General features: G+C 41.8%; 1 protein-coding gene across 3 annotated transcripts in view; it reads right to left on the bottom strand.

The window, feature by feature from the left end:
• The window catches only part of LOC127623374 (apoptosis-inducing factor 3), a 55,439-nt gene that overhangs the window by 22,482 nt on the left and 8,585 nt on the right, over positions 1 to 24,372 (bottom strand). The window contains exons 2-3 of one of the 3 annotated variants that reach the window (XM_052097817.1): positions 14,948 to 15,174; positions 271 to 484 (exon numbers count right to left, since the gene is read on the bottom strand). In XM_052097817.1, the coding sequence (XP_051953777.1) occupies positions 271 to 484; positions 14,948 to 14,978 (245 nt within the window). In that variant the 5' untranslated portion in view covers positions 14,979 to 15,174. Of the gene's footprint in view, positions 1 to 270; positions 485 to 10,179; positions 10,265 to 14,947; positions 15,175 to 24,372 lie in introns of those variants that run through there. The other 2 variants (XM_052097825.1, XM_052097834.1) reach the window with 2 other exon arrangements.

Below are 24,372 nucleotides of genomic sequence, written 5' to 3'. Positions count from 1 at the left end.
CTCATCTTGTTTGCAGAGGAGTATAAAAATGTTTAGGCCACTTATGGCTATTGGCTACATTAAAAACAGGACACACCTTTATGTTGTCCTGCCTGAGTCAATAGGAAATGTCTTTCAAATTGTCAGTTGTGAAATGCTACAAAAAGTAATCCACAGTAAAACAATAAATCTTGTCTTCTTTAGTTATGATTAGCATGCTAACAAACACGGTGTGAGCTAAACATACAAAAGTGTGCAAATTAAGTATGATTGAAAGTAATGTACACTTACTGTCCATTTTCCAGGTCTTTGACATGGCAGACAGAGGCCTCTATGTAATCTCTGTGTTTGCGCTGTGGTCGTTGAGTCATTGTGTCCTCATCAGAACAGTGTCCCAGAGAGCCGTTGGGTCTGCACTCTGAGAATGGACTGGCCTTTCCATTAGGAGACATCAGATCCACCTCTTTCTCTTTCTCTAAAAGAGTCAGCTCAACTTTGACCTCTACTGCAAAAAAAGTGTTTAATATGCAATAAAAAAATTAAATATTAGACAAGATAAGGCTCTCAAAACAAGATGGCAGACAACTGATCGGTTGAAAATCAAACTGCTACCACTGTTATCACTAACATCAGTTGCATTAAGAAATACATAGAAAGGCTAATTGGTTACCATACTGAATCCCAGGACACATGCTAAAGTCATTTAACAGACACTTTCATAGCAACTTTCAAGACACTTACAACAGGCTGAATTTGATGAACAAAAAAGGTTGTACCATGATACAGTGGTATTGTCAAAATTGTATTTTGGTGCATTCCACACTGTAAAAAGTGAAATTGTGCAGTTGTTTCCTTTTTTCTAACAAATTTTCTACCTGATCTGACTCCTAAAATTACTTTTGTGAGTGTAACCTATGATATAGGTTGATTTAGTTATAATACATTTATTTTTGACTTGAAAAAACATTTAGATGTTACCATATGAAGCTTATTATGGAGCCGTTGAGAGGACAGGGTGGGAATTTGTTTCTGTATTCTGACCTTCTGAGTTTTGGTCACCATTCACTTGCATTGTATGGACCTACAGAGCTGAGATATTCTTCTAATAAATCTTCATTTGTGTGCTGCTGAAGAAGTCAAACACATCTGGGATGGCATGAGGGTGAGTAAATGATGAGAGAGTTTTTATTTTTGGGTGAACTATACCTTTATTCTAATTGTTAATATGAAATAATATTATTTTTAATAAACATGTAATTTACATTACTTTGAATGGCTTAATATAAAGTTTGCAACACAAACACACATCTTGATAATTGAATTGTCTACCTATAGTTAAACGTTCTAAATTATCAAAAACATATTGCAGAATTAATTAATGATAAGAAGTTAAACAAAAGAAGTGACAAATGATGTTACATATCATATGCCAAATTTCCTTAGCCATCCATCACAATGGGTAAGACCAAAGAATACATTTCTGATGTGCAGCAAAAGGTTGTTGATCTTTTGAGTCGCCAAAAATTCTCCAAAGATCACAGCTGGAGAATTGCAGAAATGATTTGGGTCTTGGGGTCAGAAAGTCTCCAAAACTACAATCAGACATCACCTACATCACAACAAGTTATTTGGGAGGGTTTCAAGAAAAAAGCCTCAGCTCTCATCCAACAACAAAATCAAGCATCTTAAGTTTGCCAGACACCACTGGAACTTCAATATGGGACAATATGGGAGTTCTATGGTCAGATGAAAAAAATATATTTTTGGCAGCAAACACCAGCGATGGGTTTGGCGCACACAGAGGCGCAGCCATACAGAAAAGTGCCCCCGTCCACGGTTAAATATGGTTGTGGATCTTTAAAGTTGTGGGGCTGTTTTAATGCCAGAGGTCCTGACATCTAGTTTGGATACATGACCTCATGGACAAATACCAACAGATAAAAAATCCAAAACTGACTGCCTGCCAAGGTTATTTTTCTCCCATTAATCAACATCTTTTGGAGTTTTGTGATCCTTGCCACAGTCACCTTCGGCTTGCTCACTGGGGTTATAAATACAATTATTATTTAATTACTTATTTTTAAGCACAATTCACAATCGTATTTTATCTAATTACACAATGATGACTCATAGACATTATAGATATTACAGTTTTAATTTTTGTTAATGCCTGATCTTCTGTAAAGCTGCTTTGAAACGATGTGTGTTGTGAAAGGCACTATACAAATAAAAATGACTTGACTGCCTCTGCCAGAAAGCTTAAAATGGTGATTGCACAAAGCGCAGTGCTATGCGCTACGACCGTGCACAACGTTTTATCCAATTTTCAAGAAAGGCGCAAATTCGAAGCGCAATTTTCGTGCCAACACAAAGCGCAAGTAGGCATGCGCTTGCGTTGGCACGAAAATTGCGCTTAGAATTTGCGTGAGTATGTTGTATGGTAATGAAGTGGCGTAAAGCTAAATTTGATATTTTCCTGAGAAATAGGCCATTGTGCTAAGTCATTTCAAAAGCATATCTGTTTTCAGCGCAAAGGTGGTTATAAAGTCCATGTCCAAACTCTGAAAATATAATGTCCCATGGTAAAGTACATATGAATCAAATAAAGAGTTTGCCCCTGAGGATAAAGGGATCCAGCTTTGCGGCCCCTGACCATACAGAGGTTGAGTAGCACTGCCCTGGACTAAGCACAAGCTTGCACGAAAATGCCAAAACTTCCTGGCCATGCCCATTGACTTTGCATGTATGACTCTGCACTTAGTGCTAGCGCTCTTAAAGTAGGGCCTCATATTGTAAGTACAAGCACATCTCAAGAGTATAATACATAAAGCATGTAAAGTATAATAATCAGCACAACTTTCTATTATACTCTTTCTAGTGTGTGCCAGTTTAATTTTGTTTACCCTTAATCAAATAGCAAACATCTTAGAAGGGGACATTGGAATCTGAACCACCTTTTTTTAATGTATAGAATCTCTTGAGAGAAGGAGATTGTGCAAAATGCTTCCACAACAATCTGATCTTGCTCTCTCGCTTTCTCTCTGGCTGGAAAAATGTGCTGAGGACCTTCTTATTCCTTAATCACACAAGAATTCTCACATGCTGAGTAAACCTTAATTAAAATCAATGGAAAGTCATGCAAGATGACTGTGCCAGCGGACAAAAGAAATGAAATCTCAGAGCTTGTTTCAAAGGCTTTGTTTTCAGTGTCAGAACTGGGAAAATTATGCCTGAGTCTTCATTGGGAGAAGCTTGTGGTACATTTAGTGAATCTAGTAAGTGAGCTCTACAGAATGAACCATATTCACACTCTCATTCAGATATAATCAACAAGCATGATATTTGACGAGTGCCTAGTTGCAAGAAACCCCTAAAGTTAAGAACCAGGGGCAGTTCTAGACCATTTTGACGGGGGCAGGGTGCTTGTAGGGGGGAACTGTATTATACCTTAAATGTCCCCAGTACACAAATAGAACATCATATGCCGTTTTAATATTTGTGGTCATACATTCTCTTATCTTGTTGGATATTGCAAGAGTGCATTGCTCTTATGCCATCTTGCGGCATGCCAAATGTCAAATGTTTTGTGTTTGTCTCTCGCGAATATTGGAGCACTTTGCTTTGCACTGCATGTCCGGGTTGTGATCCGTTGTTATGTTGTGCTGGTGTTCGACCACTTCGGTCTTGGTTGCCGGTTCCTTTATAGGCTTAATCAGTTTGTAGGGGCCAAGTCCTGAACAGATAAATCCTCGTCTGAGAAAGAAGGAAGGGGAATCAAACGAGCAACCGGTCGGGTGTAGATCTTATCATTGATTTGGATCTCAGCTGCTCTAATACATCCATCTGAACCAGGGAAGGTTTTCATAACTTTGCCCACTAACCACAAGGCACGTGGGACCTGTGGGTCTACAACCATAACTACATCTCCTGGAAATGTTCCTAACCTCAGAAAGCCACTTGTTACGAGACTGTAGTGTAGGTAAGTAGTGATGGATGAAGCTCGACCAAAACTGATCAGCCAATACATGACTTTGCCTCCATCTCCGCCGCCCCATGAGTTCAGTGGCTGGATAGACCACTGGTGGCAAGGAACTATCTGGCCGCCCCATAAGCAGGTAGTTAGGCGTAACAGGATCAACATCAGCTATGTTACTTGAGGTATATCCTAGTGGCTTACTGTTTAAAATGCCTTCAACTTCAATGAGGACTGTCAGGAGCACCTCTTCAGTCACAACCTGTGATCCAATGGTGGTGCATAGGGCATTTTTCACTGACCAAATCTCTCTTTCCCAGGCTCCGCCAAAGTGTGGAGCATTTGGTGGGTTGAAGCGGAAGGATATTTTCTGTTTGGCCAGCTGTTGTTGTAGTTGAGGGCTGAGAGAAGAAAAGGATTCTTGGAGCTCTCTTTCTCCTCCACGGAAATTGGTGCCCTGGTCTGAGATTAATTCAAACGGTGTGCCACGCCGAGCTACAAACCTCCTTAAGGCCATCAGGAATGAGTCTGTATCAATGGAAGTGAGAAGATCCAGATGTACACTTCTTGTAGTGAGGCACTTAAAGATTACTCCCCACCTCTTCTCACAGCGCCTGCCAATTTTAATTTGAAATGGCCCGAAACAGTCCATTCCAGTACTGTAGAATGGTGGCTTATGTAGTCTCAAGCGGGCTGGCGGTAGATCTGCCATTTTGGGAATAACTGGCTTGCTCTTCCACTTTTGACACTCTTTGCATAGATGCTGCTGCTTGCGAATGGCTTCGAGTCCTCTCAATACCCAGAAGTTTCTCCTCATCTCTGCAAAAACTCTCTCGGGTCCTGGGTGGCAGAGCTTGCGATCGTAGTCCCGGATTAGTAATTTAGTGCTGAAATGATGAGGATGTAGAACTATGGGGTGGATTGCTGACGATTCCAGTCCTTCAGCCCGTCGCAGACGACCACCAACTCTGACAAGCTGACTGGACTCGTCGAATTCTGGTGCAAGGGTAATAACCGACTGATTGACTGTACAGGCTTCCCGGCTTTAAGTAATATGTACTCATCAGGGAAACTGTCACTCTGGGATTTTTGGAGGATGAGCAATTCTGCAGCTAGATAATCTGCCGCTGAGGGCTGTTCTGTTCCTTTAAGGTTCTGGGCTGTTGCCTCTACTAGCTCCTTCCAGGAACTGTAAGTAACAGGATCGGGAATACTTGGGAGAATAATTTCTGTTGAAATGCCACAAAAAATTCCCTTACGGTGCTCTGCTTTGTCCTCCGGAGATTGTAGACTAGGAGTTATTGGCCATGCTAACTCAGGTTCAAGGAGGAATGATGGTCCTTGACTCCATCTATTGGTCACTGACAGGTCTTTGAGGGTTTTACCACGGGTCAGGTCATCTGCTGGATTCCTATCAGAGTCCACGTACCACCAGGTACACCCTACTGTGAGGTCTTGGATCTCCGCTATCCTTGTTCCGACAAATACCTTGAATCGGTATGATTCTGAGTTGATCCAGGCGAGTACCGTTGTGGAATCTGTCCACATAAACACTCTACTTATTTCCACAGTAAGTTCAGTCTTAAGCAGTTTGGCTAGCTGAGCACCATTCAGGGCTGCGCATAACTCCAATCGAGGTATGGTATGTCTTCGCTTAGGAGCAACTTTAGATCTGGCCATGATGAAGGCAAGCTGGACTTGACCTCTATCATTTTCTGTGCGCAGATACGAGACAGACCCATAAGCCTGCTCAGAGGCATCACAAAAGATGTGTATCTGTCTGGTAACCTGGAACTGGTCAGTGTCTAAAGATACAAAACAACGAGGCAGGGAAATGCTGGCTATGGTAGGAAGTTCTTCTTCCCAGTCATTCCAGGATTTCAAAAGGTCACCAGGTAGGTTGGGATCATCCCAATCCCTCTGCTTATCCCACAACCTTTGTACCAAAACTTTAGCTCTTGTGGTAAATGGGATGACGAAACCAAGTGGGTCGTACTGAGTTGCAAGCACTCTGTAGATGTAACGAAGGGTACGTGGTCCAGGCTTCACTGGTCGGGGTTATACCCAAGGGTATCCAATTGGCAGTACCACTTTAAACCTAGTGTAGATTCCTGTATGTCAGTCCAATCTTGTGACAGCCACAATTCTGTACTGTTGGATCGTGCGTATGCTGGCAGGTGCTCAACCACACTTGGAACATTACTTGCCCACTGACGAAGATCAAAACCACCACTGGCCGGAGTTTATCCACCAGTTGTTTTGCTTCCTCAGGTGACTGTAGGCTCTGCAAGCAGTTGTCTACATAGAAATGTTTCTCTACCGTGACTCTGACATCATCATTGGGCTTGCTGTGGTCCATGATGTGCTGTTGAAGGGCGTAAATGGCACAGCACGGGCTACAAGTGATGCCAAAGGGTAACACCTTCCACTCGTAGACATCAGGAGGTTTGGTTCCATCAAGGTCCCGCCACACAAAGCGGAGGAGATGTTTATCTTCTGGAAGAAGGCGGACCTGATGGAACATCCCTTTGATGTCACCACTTATTTCCACTCTGTGCTCACGAAAGTGTAACAGGACGCCCAATAAGGAGGGGCCTAACGCTGGTCCAGGCAGTAAGTAGTCATTCAAGCCGTAGCCTCTAAACTGGAAGGAACAGTTGAAAACCACACGATTCTTTCCATTACGATGAACCATATGGTGAGGAATGAACCATGACTCACCATCAGTGTTGACTTCTTCAGGAGGAAGTTTGCGTGCATAGCCAGAGACTTCCAGCTTCCTTATCTCTTCCTTATATGCAGCAGCTTTAATGGTGTCCCTTTCCAGACGCTTCTCTATGCTCCTTAGGTTTGGTAGTACGGCCTCTTTAGAAGCTTGAAGAAGAGCCATGTCTTTCTTGCGAAGGAGTGGGGTAGCATATCGGCTAACTCCATCAACCAGTACTCTCCTGGTCTGAGTCTGTAGAAGGGTAAGAGCTTCTTGATCTTGTTTTGACCTTGTGAGCAGCCCTTCGGATCTAATGGGGAGGACATCGGCCTGCCAGAGTCTTTCGACATTCTGGAAAAGCTCCACCATTGAAGGTTTAATGGTGATATGCAGACACTGCTGTGACTTCAATTTCTCTTCAAGAACTCGTGCTGGACCTTGCAGAGTCCAACCCAGACGTGTCTTAATGGCTGCTGGCGGACTGGTTCTATAGGGGTTATTAGGTGAGGATGGTCTGCTCCGATCAACAGCATTGGGCTGGCTTTGTGAATGGGCTGAAGTGGTAGACCTCTCAAGTGGCTGTATTTCTGCTGAAGGGCTGCAACCGGATAGGAATGTTCTGCTAGGCTCAAGGGTTCCGCTGTAAAGGCTCTCTCGATGAGATAGCTCTTATTCGGTTGAGAGGGTGTTGAGATCCTGAAGGAAACTGCTGTGCCATGGAGTGTTGTTATGTCCTGCCTTATAGTCCTCAAGGCTAAGTCCTCTGACTTCCCTGTGAGACCTAGTCTTTGAGCTGCAGATGACAGAAGGATTGTGCGCTCTGAACCGTCTTCAAGCACGGCATATGTGTCTAAGCTCTGACCCTTGTGTTGCAAGATAACTCTAATGACCTTAAGAAGGACTCGATTAGACCCTTCAGGCCTGTCCATGTACAGCGGTGTATTAGTAGAGCTGACAAGGCAGGTGCCTTCCTTCATTGGCTTAACATTCACATCATGGAGGATTTGCAAGTGCCTTCCATTGCACAGACGACATGGCTTCTTCAGAGTGCAATGCGCAGCTCGATGGGAGCGTCCACACTTCCAACATCTATTATTCGATTTTATCCAGTCAGTCAATTGGTCTTTGGAAAGTGCTTGGAAGGACGTACACTGGCTCAGGTAATGGTTTTTCCCATCACAGTAAGGGCAGAAGGCGTTGCTTTGATTTGTGCTCTTAGCTGACTGCGGCAACACCGGTAATAATGATTGATCTGTACCATGGAGTATTGTGGTTGCTTGATATTTCACCTTGGAATCCCTACGGAAGTCTGTTCTTTGTCTGACTCTGTGAGCTTTTTCTCCATCAATGCTTTCATGGTCTTGACACCATGACTCGAACTTGAGCCACTTAGCAAAGTCAATAAGTGTGTACACAGTACCCGGTTCGTAACTCATGTGCCTTCTAAAGGATGACCGCAACTCTGGAGGTAGTTTAGTGAGGAGTCAAGCAACATGAGATCCACATCGTAATTCAACTTCTCCTTCTGCACCCAGTGTCTCCAGGAGACCTACCAGTGCCTGGATTTGTAGAGCAAAGCGTTCAAAGCCTGCAGTATCTCCAGACTGGACATCCTGGGAGCCCATAACAGGAGCTATTCTATTCAGAGCGAGTTGGTGAGGTCGCCCAAACCTTTCAGTGAGTGCTGCCATAGTGTCTGAATAGGGAGTAAGGGAATTCAAGAATGAGTCTGCTATCAGGCGGGCTTCCATTAACTTCAAGTGGTCAACTAGAACCTGGTACTTAAAGAGTTCAGTTGCGTCCTCTGGCAACAAATTACTCAAGGCTAACTTTAGGCGGGCAAATTCACCTGGGTCTCGACGGGAAAAATCAGGTATAGTTGGCTGAGGACCTCTGTAGGTTGTCTCCTGTCTATTCACATTCATCTGCCACCTCGGTGGGTTTGACGGTAACCAGTAGGGCTGCATGGAATAATGCGCATCGGGCATTGAGGGAGTAGGGGCTGATCTATCCATCTCTGGCTGTTGCTGACTCAGGTAATGTCTGTAGGGGTCAGGCCTACTGGAGGTAACCTGGGCTGCTACTCTACCAGTAGAAAGGGTGTCATCGTTCTGATGTTGAACTGGAGGAGTAATATGATGGACATTACTGTCTGTACTGTAAGGGTTTGTACTCTTTGGAGTAGGAATTCTACGTGGTGCTGGTATTGGATGAGCACGGGTTGATGGTTTATGTGCAGGTGTTTCTGACTCCCTGTAAATAGTTCTAGGTGAGGGCACCGGATTTGTTTGGGATAGAATACTGTTGTTTAGCAGTGTGAGATGGCCTCTGACTTGACTGGCTCCTCGTTAACATGTCTTGCATAATTTCTGTCAGTCATCTGATCTCCTCCTTCATTGATAATTGAGATTGACGAAGCTCTCTGTTCTCCTTTTCAATGTCATGCACTGTCTTGTGAAGATCCAGAGGTAAGGAACAGGTGTGGTCGTCTTGTGCACTCCACTGGTCTCTACTGAGAAACCATGACTCTCTTTGTGGACCTGTTACCTCTAAAGAATCAGGTGATCCACTTTCGGCTCCCTCTTCTGAGCTGTAATCTCGGGTAGTTTGCAGACGATCAAAGGAGGTATCGTCCCACTGTTTATCTTCTCGCCCATGTGTCTGCTGTGCTATCTGTATGAAAGGTACCGTAACTTGAGCGTTCGGTGGATACTGAACCTCGAAGTCTTGGAGGTATGCTGGCTGACGAACTGAACGTCTAGGCCGTGCACCTTGGATCTGATATTCTATATTCTGGGGGTTTGACATCCTTAGTCTAGTGTAAACACTATCCGGCTCGAAGGACCAATGTAAAAAGGGCAATTATACTATCATGTGCACTAGTTCAGGTGGGTGCGTGTTCGCACTAGTGTGTCGGTCAGGACATCTGAGTCAGGATTCAGTTTACAGAATTGTATGAAATTATTCAGACATGACAGCACAGTCAGACCACAGGGCATTTATTGTTCAACAGTCTCATATAGTGGACATTTATGTAGAAGTGGTCTGTAAATAACAAATATAACAATGAGTAGACAATAATCACGATAACCTTTCACCATTTGCAAGAAACAATCATACTCTTGAAGTATATATAAAATATACTGAAATATACATTATTGCAATACTATGTAGTGCCACTAGGTGGCGCATGAAGCGCACCGAATAAAGTAGGTGAAAGTTCATTATATTTTGCTGCTTTATTAAATGGCACGGTAAATGAGACGAACGACATGTAATCAACAATCCACACATGTACAATACTACATACTATAAATGTATTACCTACGAACATCCCTAAAAACTACTGAATGAAGAATTAAACTTATTAAGGCGGCAATACAAACATTAACTTGTACACACGAATACTATACTGCTCGTGCGAGTAAACAAGCTAACAATAATAAACCAATAAGTCATACAATCAATTGACTAACACAAATATAGAGTCACCTAGTAAAGTACAGAAAATCGCACTTACGTATTTTCAATGACTCACTAAAGGGAATGTCCACTTTATGGAAAAAGTTTTGCTAATGTTTCAGCCTCAGGAAACTTAATGCTCATCTCTCTTCAGCGGGCACACACTGGCTGCATGGCTGACGTCACGCAGAGGAGAGCGCGCTTATTGGCTGTGTCTTCTTAACGCTTTTTCTTTTACAAAATCTGCTTCCATAATCAGGTGTGCATTTGTAATATTTCATTTTCAAAATTCCTCTCAATAGAAAAGCTTCCAAGATTAGTGATTAGTAACTAGTCTTTTGCAGTGCAGTCATTCATGTACAGGGAGAAGAGCAGTGGAGAGGGAACGCATCCCTGAGGAGCACCAGTGCTAATAGTGAGGGTCCTGAATTTGAGTTTCCCCAGTCTCACAAGCTGCTGCCTATCTGTCAGAAAGCTGGTGATCCATCGATAGATTGGGGTGGGCATGGAGAGCTGGGTCAGTTTGGTTGAGAGAAGATCAGGCATGATAGTGTTGAAGGCTGAACTGAAGTCCACAAATAGAATTATTGCATAAGTCCCAGGTCTGTCGAGGCATTGCAGGATATAATGCAGTCCAATATTGAAAGCATCATCCACAGACCTGTTTTCTCAGTAAACCAACTGAAGGGGGTTCAGTGATGTCCTTCAGGTAGGCCAAAACCAGTCTCTCAAAAGACTTCATAACCACAGACATGAGAGCAACAGGTCTGTAGTCATTAAGTCCTGTGAATTTGGGTTTTTTGGGGACCGCAATGATGGTGGAGCATTTGATGCAGCAGGGAACTTAACACTGCTCCAGTGATCTATTGAAGATCTGGATGTGGGCCAGTTGGTCAGAGCAGACTTTCAGACAGGCAGGTGAAACCATCTGGGCCTGAAGCTTTCCTAGTCTTTTGTTTCCGAAAGACCCGGCACACATCATCCTCACAGATCATAAGTGCAGATTGAGTAGCAGGAGAGGGGGGTGGCAGGAGTTGTTGTTGTGTGTGTGAAGTGAAGATCAGAGCAGGGGAGGGGTGTGAGACTGGGGGTTTCAAACCTGCAGTAATACACATTCAGTTCATCAGTGAGTTGAAGAGGGAGAGGTGTCTTGTACTTGGTGATGCTTTTTAGGCCTTTTCAGACAGATGCAGTATTGTTGGCTGAAAACTAGTTTTTCAGCTTTTCAGAGTAGCTTCATTTTGCCACTCCAATTTCCTTAGTAAGTGTATTCCTGGCCTGGTTGTTCAATGTTTTATCCCCTCTTCTGTAATCATCCTCTTTGGCATGACAAAGCTGTCTGAGCTTTCCTGTAAATCATGGTTTATCATTATTGAATGATAAAAATGTCCTAGTAGGTATGCACGTATCCTCACAGAAACTAATATATGATGTCACAGTATCTTTGAGCTCATCCAGGTCTGTGGCTTCAGCCTCAAAAGCACTCCAATCAGTGCAGTCAAAGCAAGCTTGAATTCCAGCTCTGCTTTATTGGTCATAGTAGAGAAACAGCAATACATTGTGAAACATATTCTGCTGTCTAATCCTTTTGATCACAAGGAGCAATTAAGAGCATTAAAATTCCTCCTGCACTAAAGGAAAGCCACATCACAACTGCAGTCAGGGGCCATGCCAACTGACCTATATATATATATATATATATATATATATATATATATATATATATATATATACAGTAGGTGGAGACACAAGTTGCAATTATTACAGGATTTTAAGGGATAGTTTATTTTAGGATTATTTACTCACCCTATTCTTGTTCCAAATTCCTCTGTGGAATGCAAATTCAGACTCAAGTCACTGTCATTATACACAGGGCAGACAATGGGGTAAACTCAACTGATCAAACTTTATTTTGCACACATCAACTGTTTGTTTCACTAAACTCTCAGCAATGGTGGTACCGCCCCCTTAACCTAGCAAAACTGGAGCCTGCTGTGTAACAACCAATCACCAGCATACATGTCATATTATCACAGTCACCATTCACTTTCATTGTACAGAAAATAGATGCAATGAAAGTGTATTGTGAGAGTAAAATACTCTCCTTTTGGGTTCCACAGAATAAAGACAGAAAAGCGTTTGGAACAACTTGAGTAAACAATGACAGATTTTTTTATTTTTGGAAGAAATATCCCTTTAAGTAAGGGTTGCACTAAATCAGGTGTGTCAAACTCATTTTGGGTTGTGGGACTTGGGAAGTTTACACACACACACACACACACACACACACACACACACACACACACACGTTGTGTTTCCATGTTTTATGGGGACTTTCCATAGACATAATGGTTTTTATACTGTACAAACTTTATATTCTATCCCCTAAACCTAACCCTACCCCTAAACCTAACCCTCACAGAAAACATTCTGCATTTTTACATTTTCAAAAAACATAATTTAGTATGATTTATAAGCTGTTTTCCTCATGGGGACCGACAAATTGTCCCCACAAGGTCAAAAATTTCAGGTTTTACTATCCTTATGGGGACATTTGGTACCCACAAAGTGATAAATACACGCTCACGCACGCACGCACGCACGCACGCGCACACACACACACACACACACAGGGAAGCGTTAGTGTAGCGGTTAGCACGCTGCGCTACGCTACGAACCTGGCAACCTGAGTTTGATTCCTGCTCATGTCCAACACCAGTGATGATTATCTGAACCGGTCCTGGGCCTCCCCTAGGTCGACTCAGCCTAAAATGAGTACCTGGTGCAGTATGTAAACATTGCCACTGGGGAGACAAAGGCGGTCGGGCGTGGTGATGGCCACCCAAGCCCTTGTGTACCGTTCCGGCCTTTGTAGCTAACAGCACTTGCCCCTATAGTCTGTTAAGGCTAAATGGGGGATCTTTGTATATATATATATATATATATATATATATATATATATATATATATATATACATACATTACAGTGTGTATAGATTATTTAACTTTGTTTAAATAACTTGTATTATGTATTAAAATTATTATCTTTAACAAAATTTTATCATATATTATCATATTTTATCAAATTTGTACACAAAACATTTCGACATGACTGAGAGCAACTTGCAGAAAATCACATATTTATTCAGCCATCTGAGTAATTCAGTAAGTTCATTCACTGTATGATTCATCAAACTGATTCAAAACGAGAACTTGTGAGCTGGTGAATCACTGTTTTAAAAGTACAGGCTCATAAGAGTAATTTAGTCATGCATTGGACTAAACCAGTCACTGTATTTGTTGTTGAGTACAGCCAGCGAACACAACGCAATAGAAAGGCATGCTGTTTTGGTGCTATTTCACAGTGCACGCTTTTTTATGTCACCACATTCAATTCAAACTGCAATCTCATAACTTGGGTAAAATATACTTTCTTTAGTGATGCTGGTAGTTCAGCGGTGGAGCAAAGGACAATAGAAAGATACTGTTTTCATAGCTAACACTGGGGTAAAAAGATACAAAATCCAACAGCCACAGTGGCTGTGAAGTGCCAATTTCACCAGGCACTTAGATTTTTTTACCAGCTCCTTTAGTTATTCATTTAGGTATATAAAACACCACTTCTGAAGCTGTAGTGAATTATAATGACACATGACAATGCATTCATGTCGCAGCATGTCATTTGCTTTGTATGGTAATGTATTCAGCCACAAATGTTTGGAATTAAGCAATGTTGCATTCACAATGCATGTAAACGCGAACTGCTAAGTGGAAATCAAGAGAACTAAACTTAGAGCACTTCCTGAGATGGTCTTAGATCATTTGCAGTGTTCTCATGGATGACACTGTTCTTGCAGATGCAAATTATTTTCAGAAGACTGAAACAGTGAGCACTCTGCATGCATCTGTTTCATGAGAATATACAGTATGCTGCAAATATGGGCGACAGAGAGCCAGTGAATCAATGGCTTTTCTTTCGTATGTTCTTCAAAATATAATCAAGTGTGTTTCTTCAAACGCGCGTCTTTGTGGACAGCATTTCTTGTCACATGTCACTCCAAGATTGCTATAAATCACCCGCTTCAGATCTAACCCACCACTGCGCATTAAAATATCCACATTTGCCGGGTTAGTGGGTGCTAATTTCACTCTGAACAGAAGGAAAAACACAGAATTTACTAATTTCATTAACCAGAGGATCCATCAGAAATACACACACAATTAGTTGAAGGGAATCAAGCAATAATATTTATAAGAACTGCTTGCTCGTTGGCTGCAGCTTTAGCCACGATAAACCATCTAAAACCAAACATAAATGCAGAGGAACTGAAACCTGCTTAAAATAATAGTTAAATGGGATGGAAACAATGCAACAGTTATTAAATCTTATATTTATCCTTGGACCTGTCCATGCTGTCATGATTTCTCTGAGACCAACTTCACTGTGGGAAAATTTGGCCATGGAACTTGCGTCACCCGTGGCGTTCGCTGATACGCGTGACACTGCGAGTGCTGAATGTCCCACATCATTAAAAGAATTTCCACTGATCATGCAAGCTATAACATAGCTACATGCAACACCAAAATGTAAATGTTATCGGCTCTGCTGTTGCTAATAAAATAATAGTAGGACTACATCTTACCCAAGTTACAGGCAAAATCAATGTGAATGTTTTCAAACTTTACTTATTTATTTATTCAGCAAATCGTCCCACGGGCTAGAGTTGACACCTTGACGGGCTGGATCCGGCCCGCAGGTCGTATATTTGACACCCCTGCACTAAATGAACTCAGGGTTTCTCTATTTTGTTGTATTTGTTTGTCACCTGCTTTGGGTTTGGAGAGGCAACCTCCCATGGTGGGCCCAGAGTGAAGCCAGGTGGTCCGATAAGAGGGAAGCCCAGGACGGGTGTAACAGGGCTAAGCGTGATCAGACGATCAGGGTGGGCCACAGGGCCTGGAGAAGGTGGAGGCAGCACTTCAGGGGGGACGTCTGGGCCTGTCGGACCCACATAGCCATCTCAGAGATCAGCTCCTGTACATTATACACAGCCTGAGAAAAAAGAGACAACAAATTGTGGTTTGGTTGTGACAATGGGCTTTTTTCCCCACACATAAATTTGCATGAGCCCATCAGACAATTAACACTGATAAATGCTTTGCTATAGAGCGCAACAGTGTCGCATGTGCTGGCCTGCATTTTCAGACATCTTGATTCTGGAAGTATTTTTCCCATTCATTTTTCCCAAGGGATTTCATAAATAAATTCATAAAAGAGTTCTAAGCCATGAACCAAACCAACCAGCTCCGAGGGGAATCATAACATTACAAAATATCTGGAGTGGTGGTGGCGTAGTGGGCTAAAGCATATAACTGTTGATCAGAAGGTCACTGGTTCAATCCCCACAGCCACCACCATTGTGTCCTTGAGCAAGGCTTTGTCCCTGTAATAAGTGCACTGTAAGTCGCTTTGGATAAAAGAGTCTGCCAAATGCATAAATGTAAATGTAAAATTTTATTTGAAGCAAAAAGTTATTTGAAAATATGACAAAGAAACAACACTGTGTACTTGGTGTATTTAATGAGCGAATTAACTACAATCCCTTGAAGCACTACAAATTAAAAAATGAACAAAAATATACAGTGACAAGATAGAGTATGTGAACCAGTGTTTCCTGCACTGCTATTCAGCAGCGGCGCTCCACCACTACTGAATCTCCAGCGTCATGGCAAAAGAAGATACCCAAGTGATATATAGATACCCCTGAATTGAATGTGATTAGATAAAATTAGCACGTGCCACGAAATCAACACTTCTTTCTATTGCATTGTGTAGGGCTGAATGATCCTTCTGATCTATACTCGATGACGTACTAAATTCAAGGCCCTTATGCTGGCATACAAAACAGTCACTGGGTCTGCTCCAGCATACCTAAAAACATTTATGCAGAGCTACGTTCCCACCAGAAGCCTGCGGTCGGATAAGGAACGTCGCCTTGTTGTACCAAAACAAAGAGGCACCAAAACACTTTCCCGGACTTTCAGTTTCATCATACCACGGTGGTGGATTGAACTTCCCAACTCAATCTGGGAAGCTAACTCACTCTCTATCTTCAAAAGCACTTAACCTTTTCCAAAAGCACTTAACCGGTCACTTTAAGTTGCACTTACATCTGTTTTTTATACTATTCTGATGATAGTGAAACTTTGTAATATGGCACTTTTCGTACCACTGTCTTAAGATGATTTGCTTGTGTTTTCCTCTTTTGAAAGTTGCTTTGGATATAAGCGTCTGCCAAATGAATAAATGTAAATGTAAATGACCTTATGTGAATATTAAACTGCAAAGGGCGTAATTCTCATGTGGCGCTTTGTTCTGAGCATATGTGATGCAGTTATGTGCCGCTCCACGCATTTCATCTCATCCACAGAATAACATACGTTGCGTGTTGTTTTTTATTTGTAACTTGTGCTGACATATTTACAGCACTCCAAATTCACTTCCATTGTTCAATACAAGTTATTATACAAATCTTAAACAACCCTATGACACCAGGTTTTTGTAGACAAAAGAAAAGATGAGATCATCTCGAGGTTTTAATCAGATCCCATTAAATTATTAGAGGAAAAGTTATATTATTTGGGTATAATATGAATATAGTTATTATTAGTTATTATAAAACAATTGTAGGCCTAATATATTTCAGTAATTTCTTAATTTACAACCCCATTTCCCAAAAAGTTGGGACAGTATGAAAAATGCTAATAATGTGATGTGTAAATTATATTCACCCTTTGCTATATTGAAAGCACTACAGCTACACATGCCATGATGTTTTACTTTGTGAATTTCACAGTTATTTTTGAAAGTGTACATTAATTTCAAATCAGATTTACATTTACATTTATGCATTTGGCAGACGCTTTTATCCAAAGCGACTTACAGTGAGTGCACTTATTACAGGGACAATCCCCCCGGAGCAACCTGGAGTTAAGTGCCTTGCTCAAGGACACAATGGTGGTGGCTACAAAAAAGTTGAGATAGGGGCAATTTAAGACTAATAACAATTTGACGAGTTGAAATAAAAGGTGATTTGAAACAGGAGATGTTAAACAGATTGCCTCACCTGTTAAACAGGTGAGGCAATCGTGTCATAGTATATAAGGAGCCTCCAAAAACAGCCTAGTCCTTCAAGAGCAAGGATCATTCGAGACTTTTTTATTTTTATTTTATTTAACCTTTATTTATCCAGGTAAACTGTTTGAGAACCACTTCACATTTACAAACATGACCTGCTAGCTATTGGCGGAGAGGAGATGGTAGAGTGATGTAGCCAATTCAGGGATGGAGATTATTAGGAGGCCATGATATATAGGGGCCAATGGGGGGGAATTTGGCTAGGACACCAGGATTACACCCCTACTCTTTACAAGAAGGGCCCTAGGATTTTTAATGACCACAGAGAGTCAGGACCTCAGTTTAACGTCTCATCCGAAAGACAGTGCTTTTTTTTACAGTATAATGTCCCCGTCACTATACTGGGGCATTAGGACCCACACAGACCACAGGGTGAGCACCCCCTGCTGGCCTAATACCACTTCCAGCAGCAATCTTGGTTTTCCCCAGGAGGTCTCCCATCCAGGTACTGGCCAGGCTCAACCCTGCTTAGCTATAGTGGGCAACCAGGTAAGAGCTGCAGGGTGATATGGCTGCTACAAGACTTGTCAATTTGCCAACAGATGCTTCAGCAAATACTTCAGCACTTTGAGAACAATGTTCCCCAAAGACAAATTGGAAGGAATTTGGGCAATTCAGTGCACAATATAGTTAAAAGTTTCAAAGAATCTGGTCAAATCTTGGTGCGTAAAGAGCAAGACAAAAACCATTTCTTAATGCGCATGATCTATGATCCTTCAGACATCACTGTCTTAAAAACGTCATTCATCTGTAATGGATATCATGAACATGGGCTTGGGATTATTATTATATTATGAGATTGTAATAATATAATTATTACAATAATAATAATAATATTACAATATAATATAACTATTATATTATTATATTATTATATTATTATAATTCCCAAACTATTTAATTCATTTTAACATGTAGACGAATCCCAGCTGCCTCGGCGTCTGAGAGTGTCCACTCTCGCATCTTATCACGTGGCTTGTTGAGTGCCACGGAGACATAGTGCATGAGCCTCCGCTTCACGGCATCCACCGTGGCATCCACCGTGGCATCCACCGTGGCATCCACCGTGGCATCCACCGAGGCATCCACCGTGGCATCCACCGTGGCATCCACCGAGGCATCCACCGTGGCATCCACCGTGGTATCCACGCGCCACTCACCACGTGCCCCACCAAGAATGAGAATATTATAGCGTTTATAATATTATATAGTATTTTTCTCCCTGTTTTAGTCTCCTCGTGTGTGCTGTCCAGTGTCAGTTCTTCTTTTGTGTCTTGTGTATATTCTAGTCGGTCCTGTCGAATGGTCTTGTTCCAGTCGGTCCTGTTGCCCGTCCAGTCGGTCCTGTTTGTTTGCCCCGTTTTCCAGTCCAGCCCGTTTCCGTTACCCTCTGCCGCAGCCTGAACAACTTTTTTCCCTACGGGTTAGTTAATGTTTAAGTTCTGGTTACGTTTTTTCCATTTATTTTTGTATTTAATAAATCCCTGCTTTTTGAACTCTGTGATTGGGTCCTGTCTCTGCATCCATGACAATTTAGGTGAGATTGTTTTAAAATTTCAGATGTTTTAGTATTGCAAACTGATAATTGTGAAAAAAACAGAGGATGTCCCACTGGATCGTGGATGTCATCAACTTGGCATATCAGGCTCAGGGCATGCTGTCCCCCCTGGGAGTACGAGCACACTCCACTAGGAGTGTAACATCCTCCTGGGCCTTGGTGAATCCGCCTCTCTAGCAGACATCTGTAGAGCAGCGGGCTGGGCGACACCCAATACCTTCGCAAGGTTTTATTATCTCCAGGTTGAGCCAGTTTCGTGCTGTGTGTTTGCAAGTGCGAACAGGTAAGTGGCGAGCAGCTGGCCTGGTGTACTGCTTACACACATCACCTTTCCACTCCCTGAGGGGAAGCCGTGCGCTTTTCCCCCCATGTGAGTTCCCGAGACCGGTGAACCCTGGATGTCCTTCCTCCTCAGCCCATGCAGTGGCCTGCCTGTACCTGCACCGCCAGTCCATGTAACATAGTTCAGCTGTTTGAGGCATTTTGAATAGGGACCCCTAGTGTCACTACATTTACACAACGTCAAGTGAGTGACAGATAGGGAACATCTTGGTTACTGTTGTAACCTCTGTTTCCTGATGGAGGGAATGAGACATTATGTCCCTCTTGCCACAACACTGAACTACCCGCTGAAATGGCCAGGACTCTGTCTCGGCACCTCAGCCCAAACCTGAATGAGTGGTTGCAAGCCGGCTCCTTTTATACCCATATGTCCGGGGGTGGCATGCAAATTACACTCGACAATTTTTATTGGCCTTTTCTAAAATATCAGAGGTGTTTGTGGCTCCCAAGTGCGACCCCTAGTGTCACTACATCGACACAACATCTTGTTCCCTCCATCAGGGAACAGAGGTTACAACAGTAACCAAGACCATTTCTCAAAGTTACCTCTCAAAAAGACAGACTTTTGTTTCAGTTGATTGTAGGTAAATTTCCACTGTCCAAATATCCAGCGCTGTTTTGCGCAGCTCAGCTCTGATTTAGCTAAGATGCAGGTGTGTCACGCAAACACGTTGGTACCGATTAAGAGTCAGGAGTTGGCAAACCTGGCATCCAAATTCGGAAACAAGCATGGAAGAGTGGGTTAAAGCTATTTTGACTTATAAAAAGCACTCAAAAGTTTGAGTTTGCTATTCACAAGAAGCACCTGCTGAAAAAGAGAGATCTCAGAAGACCTACGATGGAGAATTTTTGCTTTGCATAAAGCTGGAAAGGGTTACAAAGTTATCTTGAAGAGCTTAGATATTCATCTGACCACAGTTAGACAAATTGTATATAAATGGAGACAAATTAGTACTGTGGCTACTCTCCCTAGAAGTGGCCATCCAGCCAAGATGACTCAACAGGCACACTGCAGAATGCTCATTTAGGTAAAAAGAACCCTAGAGTGACAGCTTAAGACTTGAAAAAATCCTTGGAACTGTTTAACATCTCTGTTCATGAGTCTAATATATGGAAAATATTAAACAGGCATAGTGTACATGGCAGGACACCATAAAGGAAGCTGCTGCTTTCCAACAAAAACATAGCTGTGCTCCTGAAGTTTGACAAACACCACCTTCACAGTCCACAACTATACTGGGAAAAATTTTTGTGGACTGATGAAACTAAGGTTGAAATGTTTGGAAGAACATGCAGCACTACGTATGGTATAAAAAGGGCACCGCATCCAAACATGAAAACATCATCCCAACGGTAAAGTACAGTGGAGGGAGCATCATGATTTGGGGCTGCTTTGCTGTTTCCGGATCTGGAACGCTTGCCATGATCAAGGAAAAACGTAATTCCAAAGTTTATTAAGATATCCTACAGGATAATGTGAGGGTGGCTTTGCGCATACTAAGCTCAGTAGAAGTTGGGTGATGCAGCAGGAAAATTACCCTAAACACCAAAATGTATCCACTACAGAATGGCTTAAAAAAAAAAAAAGAAAATCCACCTTTTGGAGTGACCCAGTCAGAGCCCAGACCTTAACCCAATAAAGATGCTAGAATCACCTCAAGAGAGCTGTTCACACCTAAGAGTCTGTGTCATATTAGTGGGCAGTCGTTGGGCAGTTCTGTTGGTGCGCTTTGTTTGCCACGATGCTCTTATTGGTGGATCATTCTCTGAAGGTTTCATGGGTAGCATAGTTATTCACCACAAATTCTGCTATTACAATTTTTGTTTATGTTGAAATAATGTGGATTGATGACTTCTACAGAAGCATATAACATTGATTAACAACCATGTGATTTGTCTTTCTTTAAAGGTTTATAAGTTATCATTAAAAAATAAATTCCCCTATGGAAATATTTGGCATAAATGTGTAAAATATTAAGTTCTTTGTGGAGCTAGGGAGTTTAAAAGTACAAAGTTGGCAGCAGCACTTTTTAGATCATGCCCAATCATAATTCATTATCTCGCTATCACTGTCTATCTGCTGCAGTGACATTATCTTGAACAGACAGTAATATGATTATTGCACGGACATTCTTCAGATTTGTATGTGTCCTCCTCAGCATTGTTGTCAAGTCTAATCTAATGCAAACACTGTAAAGGTTTCATGACAGGAAATGTGCCAGTTAACAGAATGCAACATTAAGGTCAGGCGGTTCATAGCATCTTGCTATCAATTTATTGCAAATAGGTTTTGGGTGGAGTGCCCTTGATCCTTTAATCATCATAAGAGAGTTGAATATTATGCAACTACCTCCTTAAAAACAGACAAATTAGAAGCACTGTGAGTAATAGTAGAAGGAACTATCAAGTCAAAATGTACTTTTGGTAGATAGTCAAACACGAATATGTGTGTGTGTGTGTGTGTGATAGAGAAATGTGGATTTATATATAAAGTACATCATTTGTATATATTTACTTAAAAAATGTAATTACATGAAATTATTTCATTTATTTTTGTGTGTATATATACACACAGAATATTGATGAGCCAAAACATTACGACCACCTGCCTAATATGCTTTTCGTCCTCCACATGCCACCAAAACAGCACCGACACACCGAGGTATGGGCTCTACATGACCCCTGGACCCCACAAGACCCCACCTGTAGTATCTGGCACCAAGACATTAGGAGCAGATCCTCAATTCCAGTAAGCTGCGAGGTGAAGCCACCGTGGATCGGGCATGTTAGTCCAGCACATCACACAGATGCTCAATCGGATTGAAATCTGGGGAATTCAGAGACCAGGGCAACACCTTGAAGCCTTCATCATGTTCCTCAAACCATTCCCGAACAATGCGTGCAGTGTGGCAGGGTGCTTTATCCTGCTAAATCAGGCCATGCCATCAGGCAATACCATTGCCATGAAGGGGTGTACCTGGTCTGCAATAATGTTTAGGTAGGTGGCACGAGTGAAATTGACATCCACATGAATGGCCGGACCAATTTTTCCCAGCAGAACATTGCCCAGAGCATCACACTTCCTCTACCGGCTTTCCACAGGGCATCGTAGTCCCATCAATTCCCCAGGTAAATGGCACACATGTACACAGCCGTCCACGTGATGTAAAAGAAAATGTGACTCATCAGACCAGGCAACCTTTTTCCACTGTTCCAAGGTCCAGTTTCGATGCTCGTGTGCCCATTGTATGCACTTTCGATGGTGGACAAGGGTCATCATGGGTACTCTGACTGGCCTGCGGCTATGTAGCCCCATACGCAGCAGGGTGCGATGCACTGTGTGTTATGACACATTCCTCCCGTAACCATCAATACAATTTTCTGTGACAGTAGACCTGTCGCTTCAGACAAATGGGATAGCCTTCATTTCCCTCGCTCATCGATGAACCTTGGGCGCCTCGGACCACTGTCGGTAGGTACTCAGCACAGCTGACCAGGAGCACAACGCCTTGCCGTTTCAGAGATGCTCTGACCCAGTCATCTGATCATAACAATTTGGTCCTTGTCAAAGGCACTCAGGTCTTTACTCCTGCCCATTTCTCCTGCATTCAACATGTTGACTATGAGAACTAATTGTTCGCTTACCATCTAATCTACCAAGACCATGACATGTTGCCTTGTTAGGAGACGTTGTTCGCTTCACCTGTCATGTTTTGGCTCATCGTTTTATATAAATATATATATATTATTTTATTTAAAGTAATTGAATCTTCTTTAGATATTTCTACGCCGTGAAGAAAATGTGTGAGAAAATGCGTGCGTGCGAAGCACACAAGTGTGTTTACATTCAGTATGCATGTGCACACATCTTAAACACAACAACCCTAATTGCTATTGATTTTCCACTCAAAAACTTATTCCAGAGTAAACCATTACCTTCATCTGACATACATGACTCTACTAGCTTTACTTTCACCAAGACTTCCGAAGTGCTTGTTTCACAACCTTCAATTACTCTCAGATTATCTTCAATGTTTTTTTTTTGTTTGTTTGTTTGTTTTCTTTTTTGGAGTACTGACTTCAGAATGAAAATCCCTGATTTCAGCTTGATATAAGATGAGCTTATTTAGCTTCAGCATCTTTTCAGTGTCTCTGCTCAAGAGCCACTTGATATTCACATCACACACAAAGGTCTGTGAAGTGGTGAGTAAAAAACAAAAGTTTGCCTTGATTAAGGGCAGGAAATGTTCCACAAACAAAACCTTGGGAACCTTTAAAGCCCAAGTATTGCTTGCTGCTAAAATTAAAAAGATTGACTGATGATCTGTTAGTTTTGGTGCAAGTTTTAAAACCATAGCTAAAATGATCATTAAAAGGTGAAATATTATTTAAGTGGAACAGAAATAATCCTGTTACCCTCTTAGCACTAAACTCTCCTCTCCTCTCCTTCTTCTCCATTCCTTTATTAGAGGAGCTTTCCACTGCAGTACATTGCTTGTCCATTGTGAACACAACAGTATGACAAATACATCCTCTTAACAAGCCCAAAAGCATCTTAACAAAAAGGAGTGCCAGTAAAAAAAAATAGCTACAGGCCCCCTACCTCGTCCTGTTGTCAGAAAAGAGCCATTTCTGATATTCCTGAAGAATTTATGAAAATCTCCATAGCAACTGTGAATCTCTTCAAAGCTTTGTACAAAGCATTGTGGTTTATGGGTTTAATAAAAATTATTTTACTTTTCTCTCTCTCTCATTTCAACCCTCTGTCCCTCCTTTTTACTTAATAATCATATCCATTACACTTAACATTATATACCGTATCTCACTTAAACAGAAACCTTATTAAAAGCAGAACTGCTCCACTAATAGTCTTCTCAGGTGAAAACATGTCACATTTCACTTCAAAATCAATATAAATTGTTGCATGTAGAAAATAAACCCTTTTTTAGGACCACAAAATTGTTTGATTTTTTTTTGCCACGATCACATAATTTTCATGATAATTACTGCAAACGCATATCCCCAAAAACTCACTGTAATGCATAACTGAGTAAATATTTATTTATATAGTACCATTTAAAAGCAGTGTTTACAAAGATTTTAACAGAAATAATATAAATGTACTTTTACATACATATTTAAAAATGTTATTA

Source organism: Xyrauchen texanus, chromosome 3 (assembly GCF_025860055.1).
Source record: "Xyrauchen texanus isolate HMW12.3.18 chromosome 3, RBS_HiC_50CHRs, whole genome shotgun sequence".
In the NCBI taxonomy this organism is placed as follows: domain Eukaryota; kingdom Metazoa; phylum Chordata; class Actinopteri; order Cypriniformes; family Catostomidae; genus Xyrauchen; species Xyrauchen texanus.
Note: the sequence above shows the minus strand (reverse complement) of the source record. Positions and strands in the feature narration are given on the sequence as shown.